We start from the raw sequence: 13,186 nt of genomic DNA, 5'->3' as shown, positions 1-13,186 counted from the left end.
CAGAGGACTGGACTCGATGACCTCTCGAGGTCCCTTCCAGTCCTGGAGTCTATGACTCTATGAAAAAAAAAGTAGAATGCCATTTGGAAAAAAAAATTGCTCCTTGAAATTGAAGAGATTTTTTATATGGGCAGTCCTGCACAATCTGGAATAACTGTAGGTTTTAATACTGAAAATCCTTGGCTACATATTGTATTAAAAACATTCCAGCCTTTCGTTCAGGTCCATTGTGGTTCACCTTGCAGCAGTTTCAGCTTGTCATCCGCTAGTACAGTTATGCTTGCTCTTTTCTCATCCAATGGTATTGAAGTTTCTCAAGGCCTATTACATACTTAGCCACAGGCTAGAGAATCTACTCCATCATGGGACCCTAATATTGTCCTTCTAAACCTCTTGGATCCTCCCTTTTGAACCCCTTTCAGAATGCTAATTGCTCTATCTCACCCTCAAGATGGTCCACTGCAAGAGCTATCCCCTGCTGAAGCCAGCAGCTTTAGGATTTTGAACTATGGGCACCAATATAAGAATCTTTGGAGCCTGGATTCTAAGAGAATGATAATGTCTTATGACATATACCTTCAGAGAACAAGAATTAACTTTTAATTTTCTTTTTTCTTTTTTTTCAAAGGGCTTTTGGTATATTCTCTTCTGTTAGACCAGTGTAACAGGATAATTTATTTGTTCCTTTTTTGAAGAATAATTTGGGCTCCAACAGTGCATGTGATGTGATGGACAAAAATCCCACTTGGGATAAAAAGTGGCCCCCTGCCACACAACGCCTGTCAGGAAAGAAAGCCTGGGTTAAGTAAAATTAGAGACTGCAAGCACTGGAATTGGGCTACCTTGACAGCTTTTGGTCTGAGATGGAGAGGTTATAGCAGATGAACTGAGCAACCCTAAACTAAGAACCTAGGACCAGGCCTGAGGAGAAAAGACCAAATTTTGTTTTATTGTTAATTTGTCTGTTAATAGGGTTAATGTTTTGAACCTACACAGGGCATGTGTATCTATATCTTAGAGTAGGTGGGAAAGATGCCTGCTGACAGTGTTCATTACACTGTGTATAATATTCTTAACAAACGTCTCCATTTCATCACACAGCATGAGCTAAAGACAGATGAAACACTCCAGACAACAGTAGGGAATATACCATATATTAGCTGATATTGTGAGGTTTGTTTAATATTTTTGAATTGTTTCACAGTGCAAAATATGTATTGGAAAAATATAATTTGTGAGAAGTGATATAAATGGTGCATGTTGAAAATATAATAAATGTATTTATTCATTGCCTTTTTCATATTTAAGGTATATAAGAAAGCCATGAAAAACCTGCTGCCAACACCAGCCAAATCACATTACACATTCAACCTGCGTGACTTTTCACGTGTTGTCCAAGGCTGCTTACTCGTTAAAAAAGACTCAGTTGAAAGCAAGCATACGATGATTCGTCTGTTTGTGCATGAAGTATTTCGAGTATTTTATGACCGCCTTGTGGATGACACTGATAGAGCCTGGTTGTTCGGAATAATGAGAGACATAGTGAAAGACCATTTCAAAGAAGCATTTGACATTGTTTTTGCACATCTAAGGCAAGGGAACGCACCTGTAAGTAATCACATTTGCCATTACAAAATTTATTTTTATCATTTTCTGTATCATAATGTCTGAATTTTAGCAGTAGCTATTTTATCTCTGTTCTATCTCATCTGTCTTGGTGCCCATCTCTGGTGGAGCATGTCGCATGATTTAAAAAAACAAAAACCAAAACAGCCCCACAACCTACAACAAAGATTTTTCTCTTCTTTCCTGCTGGCAAGAGGTAGGCTTAAGGTTTGTACTTTTTGTTACCTGCATTAGTTTTTAAAAAAAGTAATGTTTATTTCACTTTCAGGGCATTCATAGTATTGAATTATTTAATTTTTTGTGTTTTGCTAGGAAATTAGGTTGGAAACCAGAATAAAACAAATGAATACAGCATGCCTGCCAGGGGGATGGGAGGAGCATACCTGGCATTTCAGCACTCTAGGAAATTAATTATTTTTAATCTTTTTGAAAATTTAAGAAAACTGTGATGTGGCTTGTGAAAATTTATGGACTAGTTTGAATAACCAGATTAGTATGTCACTTTTAAAGGCTTGACTGATGCACCTTTAGTTTATGTGACTTTGTATACTTTATATGCTACAGGTCTTGCACACTTGAGATTAATTCATAATAACATCTGTGTAGTTGATTTATTGATAGTCTATATATATCTATGGAATTCTGTTCCTGTCTATTCTTAAATCTTCATCAGTTGTCTTCCGTCTTTAGTTTTCACGCTGATAGGCAGACCAATTACCAGGACATTTTCTTCTCGACAGAGCTTCCTCTTGCAACTTATTGAAGCTCTTTAGTTTTCCTTCTACTTCATCCAAGACAAATGTTTCTGCTCCTCATGATGCACACCAAATATTCCTCAAGGCTCTGTTGCAGAAATTGTAATATTGTCTCTGGTTCTGCCCACAGAGTGACTGGGGGTTGTCCTGAGCTCCAGTCCTGCTTCTCTTGATAGGGCATAAGGCCTGTGGTACTGCAGCCCACCTTCCTTGTGGCCCAGCTCCAGGCTTCTCTCTCAGCAGATCAGCTCCTGTTGTGCCTCATATAATTGGATCATCGGAGACAAAACTCAGTCAGTGTCTCCATTGGTTCCTATATACGCAGCCTCAGCAGCTATTACTTTGATCAGACATGTTGGGGATCTCTCTGCTTTCTGTCATAAAGAACAATTCCTTATTTTTCATAAAGGCACAGCTGTCACACATATTAGTCCCAGGATTCAGCCCCAAGCCTGGCTCCGCATTTCATATTTCCCTCCCAAGTTTTGTCCATATTCAAAGTCCCTTACAGGATATTTTGGCATAATTTAAGTATTATTTGAACCTTGCAGTTTTATTTACTTAGGACTTGCCCTTTTAGGTAGATTCTTTATTTGAGATATTCAGGAAAGAGAAAGTCCAGTTACACAGAAGCTAGTATGGATCAACTTATACATTAAAACATTGTTATCAGTCTGCAGCATCTTTTCTCCCAGCTTTGTCAAAACTTCCAATGAGAAAGACATTGGTACTTCTCCTTGGCCAAAGATTTTTCTTTTTTAGCCTATGATTTGTAAGATGACAAAAACAATTTGAAAGTAATTTACCAACCATTATGACAAGAGGAAATTAGTCTGGATCTTGATCCATCTGCCAGTAAGTGTGATGTCTGCAGGAGGAAACTCAGTGATGAAGATTTTTGCATGGACTTCTAGAAACCTGATCTACTACATGGGGAAAGTCTCTGTCTTTAGATTTAGAGAAGGGGATGAGGCAATATCTTTTCTTGGACCAACTTCCATTAGTGAAAGAGACAAGCTTTCAAGCTACACAGAGTTCTTCTTCAAGCATGTGAAAGATACTCGGAATGTCATAGCTAAATATAAGGTGAAATAGATTGTTTAGCATAGTAAACACAAATTCTAAGGGACAGTTCAAGGTGAACAATCTGTTTTTTGTCATGATCACATTCTAGTGTTTTGGATGATTTTTGTTTTATAATTTGTTTTTCCCACTGTCTTTTGCCTTTTAATTGATGTTAGACAAGGAACTTCCCTTGTGGCTCTAGTTCTTACTTTCTAAGCCCATGTCCAGACTACCCCGCCGTATCGGCGGGTTAAAATCGATTGCTCGGGGATCGATATATCGCGTCTAGTCTAGACACGATATATCGATCCCCGAGTGCGCTTACATCGATTCCGGAACTCCATCAACCCGAACGGAGTTCCGGAATCGACACGGAGAGCCGCGGACATCGATCCCGCGCCATCTGGATGGGTGAGTAATTCGATCTTAGATATTCGACTTCAGCTACGTTATTCACGTAGCTGAAGTTGCGTATCTAAGATCGATTTTCGTCCCCTAGTCTGGACGAGGCCTAAGATGGGGAAGAAGGGTGCCACCCCATACCTCTGTGTTATATCCTGAAAGTTTTGATTATGTTGGTGAATGAGACTGTGAATGGCATTTTAATTAATTGTGTTCCAAGACTAAATAAACATTTACTAGAGATCGACATGACCTATTAGTAGGGATTTTGATTTTTTGTTTTAATCAATAAACACTGATGAAACACCCCAATACAAAAAAAAAGTTTATCCAATAAACAACAAAAATGGTTACTTATATCAAAGGGCTTGTCTACATAGCATTGTGACTAGAGGTGTGATCTCTAAAGTGTACTGATGTATTGCTCCTTAATTAGTCCATGTAGACCCTGTTGGTGAGTACTAAAGTTTCCCTAGTATACTTCAGTGTATCGCTGTATGAAACAGTACTACATGAAAGTGCACTAGGGAACGTTATAAAGAGAATACTCACCACAGTGTATGATACTATAATAAGTAATGTATATAATATACATTACGCATTACAGTATATTCAAAGAGGAAGCCCTGAAAAAAACAATATTTTTACATATACATCAAAGTCATATCTATCTAAAAATAACTCCCCCAAAACAGAAGAACTCCCAATTAGGTAATCTAGTCTGTTACCTAAGGTAAAGTATTTCAGTGCCTCTTTTCTATTTTCAGGTATACTTATATAATTTTAACTTTATTTTTAAATGTTCTGAGTTAGGAAAATGACGACTATTAAATTTCACTTTGTAACTTACTGATTTTATACCATAGGTAACTGAAGAAGACATGAGAAGTTTGGTATTTGGTGATTACATGAACCCTGACCTTGAAGGAGATGAAAGACTTTATATTGAAATTCCAAGTGTTCAACAGTTCAGTGATGTTGTGGAGCAGTGCTTGGAAGAATATAACCAAACTCACAAAACAAGAATGAACCTTGTAATTTTCAGGTGCACATACTTGGCATTATTAACAGCTTTAGGCAATAAACAACTTGGTAGTAATATTCAGTTTTGAGAAGTGCAAAATTTTTACCTGTCTCTTACTCTTCACATGTCTCCACCAAACTGTTGCTGATTACGTTACCCTTTGGCAGATGCTGGGGACAATTCAAATGATTTTACCGGGAAGCAAATGTACTGACTATTTTTCTTTTTTTGGTGGGGAAAGGGAATAGGTGAGTGAGCAATGATCTTTTCCTTTCATGTCGCTGCTTATTTCTTCAGTTAACTTTTGTTTGAAGTAACCTTTTTCTCCCCAGGAACCCTTTGCAGGAGCACTCATATTAGCAAGTTAGAAGTGCACAGACTTGGAATCCCTTTCCCTGATGAAATGGGGGTCCAGAGGCCACAAGCAAAAGTGGTAGAATTCTCCCCAATAGATAGTTAGAGAGCCACTTCACAGCTTGAACATTATCTGGACTTAGTGCAGCACTTCTAAATTGCTAACATTTCCCAGACTTATTGACAGAAAGTAAAAATACTAGCTTAGAAAAATATAAAACATTTCTAAATTTACTTTGTCACTTGTCATGATGTTTAATCTATTTCATTGTCAGGTATGTGTTGGAACATTTGTCTCGGATAAGTCGTATTCTGAAGCAGTCAGGTGGCAACGCCTTACTGGTTGGAATGGGAGGGAGTGGACGTCAGTCTTTGACCCGTCTGGCTACAGCCATGGCAAAAATGTATGTTTTTCAGCCAGAGATCTCTAAGAGCTATGGTATGAATGAGTGGAGAGAAGATCTTAAGGTGAGTATTAACATCATGGGCAGCAGGTATAATAGCTAAGAGAAGGCGTTGCTTTCCCTAACACAGCTGTCCCTGCCCCCCAACACTTAGGCTGTGGGGCCCCCACCCTCCCACCTCTTCCCTGTGGCTCCCGTGGCTTGCTGCTGCAGCCTGGGGTGAATCTTCCACCCTTCCTCCCTCGCATGTCCCCACAGCTGCCGGCCACATCTCTCCTCACCCTCTCCTACCCGCGGGGCGTGGGCGTGTGTGAGAATGCAAGCGAGGAGTGGCAGGTGCAGGAGGTGAGGTGAGCGGAGGGGATCCCTGAGTAACTTTACACAGTTAACAAGCCTTCCAGAAACCTAGTAGTAGAGGTCACTGCCACTGTTAAAGAGCCGTTGAAGCAGTAATGAAGCCATTTAACAGGCATTTGCCAACGCCCAGGAAGCCTTTGGCCACATTCAGCTGGCTTTTCTATTGTAGGAAAATGTGTTATTGGGGTTAAAAACAGTTTCCAAATGACGACCCCTCAGTTAGTCTCTGCTACCTTGGCTCAAGGAGGAGCTGACATAGCTAGTGAGTTTATTTCTTGATCTAGTCATTTTATTCAAACCCAGTTTAAATGAGTCTGACAGGCAATTAAACTACTGCCTTAATGCAGGCTGTCAGTGACAAGCACTTTTTCAAAAGGAGAGATTAGGCTTCAGGTTGGTGCAGGTGGCCTGGCTTTTCACCTCTCTCTATACAGCGTACACCAAACTCCCTGCCAGGCAGAGGAGAATCTGTCTGGCAATTGAGCTATACCTGTTGCCTTTTCAGTTCTCTTGGGGAATGTTACACTGGTCTACAATTTTTGAGAAGTCGTCTGCTTCAGAGATAAAATGTGATATGTATTATGTATTTTGATGTGCTGAATTCAAATATGACAATTAAAACAACTGATTGGCTCCTGTTTAAGATATTTAAGTTTTTACATTTTATGTCTATATATATTGTGTAGATAGTAGAGTTTTAATCATAAATTGTAAACCTAGGTCTTTTCATGTATTTATGGTTGCTTTACATGATAATATTTCACCTGTCCTGTTTATGTAACACTTTAAAAATCAGCAAAAGGGTTATATAAATAAAATTTATTATGAAACAAAAGGCAAAAAACTATTATGTACATAGTTTAGTCCTATTCAGTGTCTACTCGGCGCTTCTTGGCTTGTCTCTTGTATTCATTAAATGGAGCATCTCTTGTCACTGTCCAGCAATAGTCTGCAAGCATTGATGGGCTCCATTTGCCCTGATAGCCTGCCAGGAGATTCCACTGCTGTAGTCTGGAGCCCAACAGCTCTGCCTTACTCTTGGGTAGTTCCAAATCCCTGACAAGATCATTCAGTTCACCTTGTGTTATGAGGTGTGGTTCAGAGGAGGAGGATGGGAGAAAATGTGGGTCCTGTGACATTGATGGTTCAGGACCAGAAGTTTCATCCTCTTCCTCTTCCTCTTCTGACTCAAGTGAGAATGATTCTGGTGCATCAGGAACCGGCAGTCGTTCTCCGTGGGGTACTGGGCGTATAGCTGATGGAATGTTTGGATAATGCACAGTCCACTTTTTCTTCTTTGACACACCTTTCCCAACTGGAGGCACCATGCAGAAGTAACAATTGCTGCTATGATCTGTTGGCTCTCTCCAAATCATTGGCACTGCAAAAGGCATAGATTTCCTTTTCCTGTTCAACCACTGGCGAAGATTTGTTGCACAAGTGTTGCAGCATATGTGTGGGGTCCACCTCTTGTCCTGATCTCCAATTTTGCAGCCAAAATAAAGGTGATAGGCTTTCTTAACCATAGTGGTTAGACTGCGCTTTTGTGATGCAAAAGTCACTTCGCCACAAACATAGCAGAAGTTATCTGCACTGTTCACACAAGTACGAGGCATCTCTGCTCACTTTGGCTAAACAGAAATGTGTCCCTTTGCAAAATCAAACACTGACAAATAAGAGAACAAGACACTGTAAGATTTCTAGAGCTGATATAGGGCAGTTTGTTCAACAGAGTGATGTAAGCTTCGTTATGATTGCATCATCCATGACTTCTAGGAATAACATGATGCAATTCATATCATGTATGATGCAATACCAGCTTCAGATTGCATCATTCATTGTTTTGCCTAAAAAGCAAGTACTGTCCAAACCCAGTCATAGATTTATTCATAGATCCAGTCAAAGATGTATTTTAGTCATTTCTGGTTTAAATTGAGATCCCTTCCCTTTATAATTCACTTATCCTCCGCTATTCCCAAGTCAAGGGTCGTATATACTGACCCAATAGCATATCTTGAAAACTAGAGCCAATCAACAATTTTAAGCATAATTTTCATTCTCAGTGACCCAGAATTAGTAAAGTTGGACTACATTTATTTCAGAAGCATTTTGGCTGTAGAGCAGTGTTATTAGTCCTTTAAGGTGAAAAGGAGAGAGGGTTTCATGTGTGGGCGGAAGAGGCAGGACAAGGAGCTCGCCTCCCCCACAGTAAGTTTCACTCACCACTCATGATTAACATGCATGTGTTTTGGTTTTAATTTTCAAGAAGAGTGTTCTAGAGTGTACCATACTTTCAATCAACTTAAAGTTAATTTTTTTACTCTTATAGAACCTTCTGAAGAGTGCAGGCATGAAGGGCTTGAAAACTGTGTTTATAATCACAGACACGCAGATAAAAGAAGAAGCTTTCTTGGAAGATATTGACAGTGTTCTCAATACTGGAGAAGTACCCAATCTTTTTGCAGCAGATGAAAAACAAGACATTATGGAGGTATCCTTATAAAATGGCTATATTTCTCTTAAAATGTAACCTCTTTTATTTTCATTGTGGTTTGACAATAAATAGTAAATTTAAAAGGGGAACCATAAGTTAACTTGCCCCAGCAACACAATTTTAAAGCAAAATTGCAGAATTTTTGCATCAAGAATTTAACAATGTATACCTTTGTTAAAGTGTATTTGGATATGTATAGTTCATTTAATGACTTTTACTGGATCTTGTGTAATCTTGTTTTTACAAGATCTTCTTATAAATTGTGTTAACTTGTTTATAAAATGGGATTGTTGATACATCCTGCCTCTGGTATAAACCTTAATTCTGACCTCATGCTTTCCTCACAAATGCATAACACACTGTACACATAACTTGTGTTTATATGCCAACCCTCAATATTTGCTAATATTGCTGAGCTTGTAATGATGGTTTTACACTTTTTCTTATTACTTGGAGGAAGAAGTAAGTTCTCTGGGACTATGTAGTCAGTCTCTGTCAGTAGAAGCTTCTTGTGTGGGCATTAGGGCACGGTTAAATGTCCCATAACTAGGCCTTTCCTTGGTTTTAGGGCTTGCTTTGGGGGGAAATGTCACATTTAACCTACCTCAATCCCTTGTAAACAAAGGTAGGATGATGTTGTTTGGTGGTGTATGTGTATTGTGGGCAGGGGGGTGAGGGAGGGTTGTTTTGTTTGTGGAATACCATAATAAAAGCACAATTCACTTTTTCACTGCACCCCTGCAGCTTACATGGAAATCAGCGGCAAGTGCACTAGTATATCCAAGGCCAGAAATGAGCAGAAAATGTATGTCATCAATTATATCTTCCCTGAACAGGGTTAGACTTATATTTTCAGAATAGCGTTCACTCCTTTTGGGTGGTTAGCACTTCCAAAAATCGGGGCTTAGGTTTCATAAGTTGGACATTCAAAATTAATGTAGTATTTTCAAAATTTACGTCTTAATCTTTTCACGTATCCATGGCATGTCAACTAATGAACCATCATGGTGTTACACTTCCAAAACTCATAGAATTTGGTGCATAGTACATGCACAAATGTTTTTATTTAATTAGTTACGTTATTTGATACATTTTTTAATTTTTTTCTTTCTTTGTAGTTTGATAATAAATATACTGAGAGCACCATTCCATATATTGTGCAAAGAAGTTAGATTATATGATGATTTTAATTGGTTGGATTTTTAAGGCATTATCTTTTCATTTTAACCAAGTAGTTGTTAAAGATGGTTGGCTTTGGATAGTTTTGTTTCAATTTCATAATTCTTTCGAACATATTCTTTAATTTCAAATAATTTTCTTTCCGTGTAGCATTTAAATGTGGTAATTATTCTGCAGCATATCAGTTAAGATAAACTCATTCATTATTCATGAAAATATGTTCCATCAAAATAATTCTATCACTAATCTATCTTTCCACTTTATAGATTTCTAAAAAATAATTTCTAGGTTATGTGAAATAGTCATATTTTGTGGAAAAAACTTTTGAAATTTAGGGAAATGGATGATCTGTTTTTTGTGGATTGTTATTTAATTGAGATCAGTATTTATTGTAATGTAAGAACAGTACAGAATAATGGGATAGTCGCTTCATATATTCAGAATTTAAGGTTTCTTCTTCTAAGAAAAGTTTTTTGTAAATGATTAAATTTGAAATGTTTGTGTATCTGGAAATTTGAATCCTTCTCTATCTGTAGGTAAATACTGCACATCTTTTTAATTAATTGTTTTGACTATCGCTTTCAAAAATGCATTTAGTAAGTTGTTTATTTTTGTGAAACATAGTTTAGGAGGTTGCTGTGGTGTATGGCACTTGAAATGTAAATTAGAGGATGAAGAACATTTATTTTTATGATTGTGACTTTCCTCACAATGAGGGTAATAATTTGTACCTTTTAATTTATATTAATAATTGATATCTTTTTATTTGTTATTTGTAAATGATTGAAGATTGATTTTAATTGTCTTATTGTCTTATTGTTGTGTTGCTAAAAAAGACTAAGATACTTCATTGCCTGAAGAGGTTCCATTTCAAATTCTAATTTTCATAATGTGATATATAACTGCCCCATAAAGAGAAGGTCACTTTTTAACCAGTTTACTCTTTATCCTAATTTAGAATACTAGATTGGTCAAACCAGCAGGAAATTATTTCTAGAATAGTGGTGGCAGAGTTACAAATAAATACTAGTGTAGCACCCAGAAATATAATTTACTTATTGTTCTATTTTTCTAATTTTATTCTGCTTATTAGTAGGTTTTGTCTTATTTTACCTATACTACATTTTAGATCATGTGATGTCAAAAAAGGATGATTTAAATAATTTTGAAATACAGTATTTAGTGACAGGTTATTAATTAATGGCTTCCCCATCCCATTCATTATTCTCTAGGGTGTTCGTGCAATAGCTCAAGCTGGCAGTAAACATGATGAACTCAGTCCCCTGGCCTTGTTTGCCTACTTTGTGAACCGCTGCAAAGAAAATCTCCACGTTGTGGTAGCGTTCAGTCCAATTGGAGATGCTTTCCGCAATCGTCTGAGACAATTCCCTTCTCTCATCAATTGTTGTACTATTGACTGGTTCCAGGTTTGTGAAAATATGTTGCTGCCTCAACAAAAAGGGTTTCAGTTTTCTAATACCTGTGTTTTCATACCCCATTATGTTTCCCTTTTATCTTCTAGCAAGCAGGGCTCATTTTCTCTCAAAATACTTAAAATATAACAAGTCATCCTCACTCATGTTTTTGAGAAACTATTTGATATTTCATCCTCTTACATGTAAAGCTGAAAAATATTTTAAAAAAATTAGAGTGTCTAGATGTAAAATATTGTAGGTACTGACCAGTTTCAGCATGGTTATACGTAATGTTACTCTGTCATCAACAACTTGCTCTCTAATGATGCTTTATTCCTTCAGATGCTGATTATTGTATGTTTTGTTTAATCAGATAATATATGATGTGCTGTATCTCAAGGCATTCAAGATTTTAAAATAGTTGTTCACATCTGAATCTTGTTACCAATACAACAGTGTATAATTAACCTAGATATTTTGGTTAACAAAATAAGTTGGGTGAAAAAGTAATATGTTCATAATTTCTGCTGCCAGTTTACAGAATCAACAAGTTGGAAGCAAAGATGAAAGCAATTTGGAATGGTTGACAAGTGTTAGGGAGATTTCATTTTATGATAGTGCTCAATGTTTTCCTGTGCTGCTGGGAAAAACTGAAGATAGAGGTTCCTTAGCAGAACTAAACCTGGATAATGACTTTTAATTGCTAAAGGCCACAATCCTTACAAATGGTGTTATCAGCAATTAAACTACAGCTAGATCTATTGATTAGCCACCAGCAAGCCATTTCTTGAGACATATTGTATTGGACCCATTAAAGAAATTGCTTGTTCCAAAATGTAAAAATTATGCCTTTGCACAAATTGAGTGGTAACATTTTATGTCCTCCCTCTGCCTTTTTTTTCAGCCATGGCCTGAAGATGCCCTTGAACGTGTGGCTAATAAATTCTTAGAAACACTTCAGCTCACAGACAACGAACGGCAAGAAGTGGTGCCCATCTGTAAACACTTCCATACTTCTGTTTTGTCACTCTCTGAAAAGTTAGTTTTGTATATTTTTTAAAAATAGGATAATATTTTATATAAATAAAGGTATACAGAGGAGAAGATGAGATTTTTTTTGCTGTCAGAAGTGGTAAAATGAAGAATAATCTAAAATTAAAAATAATAGGTTAGAGAACATTTGTTAACAATTAAGGCAATTAGGTGATGGACTACATTATTTGGTAAGATAGTTTATTCACCATCATTCCTGATAATTTCTGTACTTTGAATTTGTAAATTTGAAGAACTGTGCAAGTTTAAAACTTGTTTGTGTGACATTTTTATTCTTAAAACAAATGGATCATTCCAGTTAGTTGTCACACTTTTTATTTTCCATCCCTTTTATGTTCCGTTAATTGTACTTAGAAGGATGGTCTTTCTTTTCCATAGATTCTTGGAAACCCTGAGACGACATAATTATGTAACTCCTGCTTCATATCTTGAACTTATTGCTGCCTTCCAGCAACTTTTAACTCAAAAACGGGATACTGTGATGAAAGCCAAAAAGGGCTATACTAATGGACTGGATAAACTAGATTTTGCTGAATCTCAGGTGAGTAGATACATATGTTAGAACAGGCAGAAATTGAACTTAAAAAACAGTTCAATAGAGACAAGCCAAAAAGCGGAACTTCAAGTCAAAACCTTAAAATTTCCAGGGTGGGAGCTAGATTCCAATCCCTACATCTGAAACAACCCCTATGGTTTTGGTTTTGGATTAAAAAGTGATCTGTGTAGTTTGAATGCTTGTTTCATTCACCAACAAAAGTTGGTCCAATAAAAAATATTACCTCACCCATCTTCTCTCTCTAAAAAGAGCAGAGAATTTATTTTTCCGTTTTGGCTCAGATGTAGCCAAAACCTCATCAGAATAGCTATTCATGTGAGATTTGGTGCCAGAATATCAGAAGTGCATGAAAACAGGAGCTCTTATAAGATTTTCTCAATTCAGGATGTATTTTGGGCAGAAATCTCAGGGCTTGTCTACACAGGGGGTTTAGTCCACAGAGTAGACGTGCCACATAATGCACAACATGCAGGCTGCACAAATATTGTGCACATGGGACGGA

The 13,186-nt window shown here is 37.2% G+C and overlaps 1 protein-coding gene across 1 annotated transcript in view; it reads left to right on the top strand.

Annotated features, from left to right (window-relative positions):
• DNAH12 (dynein axonemal heavy chain 12) overlaps positions 1–13,186 on the top strand; it is a 167,079-nt gene that overhangs the window by 93,835 nt on the left and 60,058 nt on the right. Inside the window, 7 exon segments of the mRNA XM_030570491.1 lie at positions 1,309–1,608; positions 4,715–4,893; positions 5,502–5,694; positions 8,317–8,478; positions 10,893–11,087; positions 11,980–12,113; positions 12,507–12,669. Coding sequence (XP_030426351.1) covers positions 1,309–1,608; positions 4,715–4,893; positions 5,502–5,694; positions 8,317–8,478; positions 10,893–11,087; positions 11,980–12,113; positions 12,507–12,669 — 1,326 coding nt within the window.

This window comes from Gopherus evgoodei, chromosome 7 (assembly GCF_007399415.2).
Source record: "Gopherus evgoodei ecotype Sinaloan lineage chromosome 7, rGopEvg1_v1.p, whole genome shotgun sequence".
NCBI classification, from domain to species: Eukaryota; Metazoa; Chordata; order Testudines; family Testudinidae; genus Gopherus; species Gopherus evgoodei.
The sequence above is the reverse complement of the archived record's forward strand: the minus strand, read 5'-3'. Positions and strand labels throughout refer to the sequence as shown.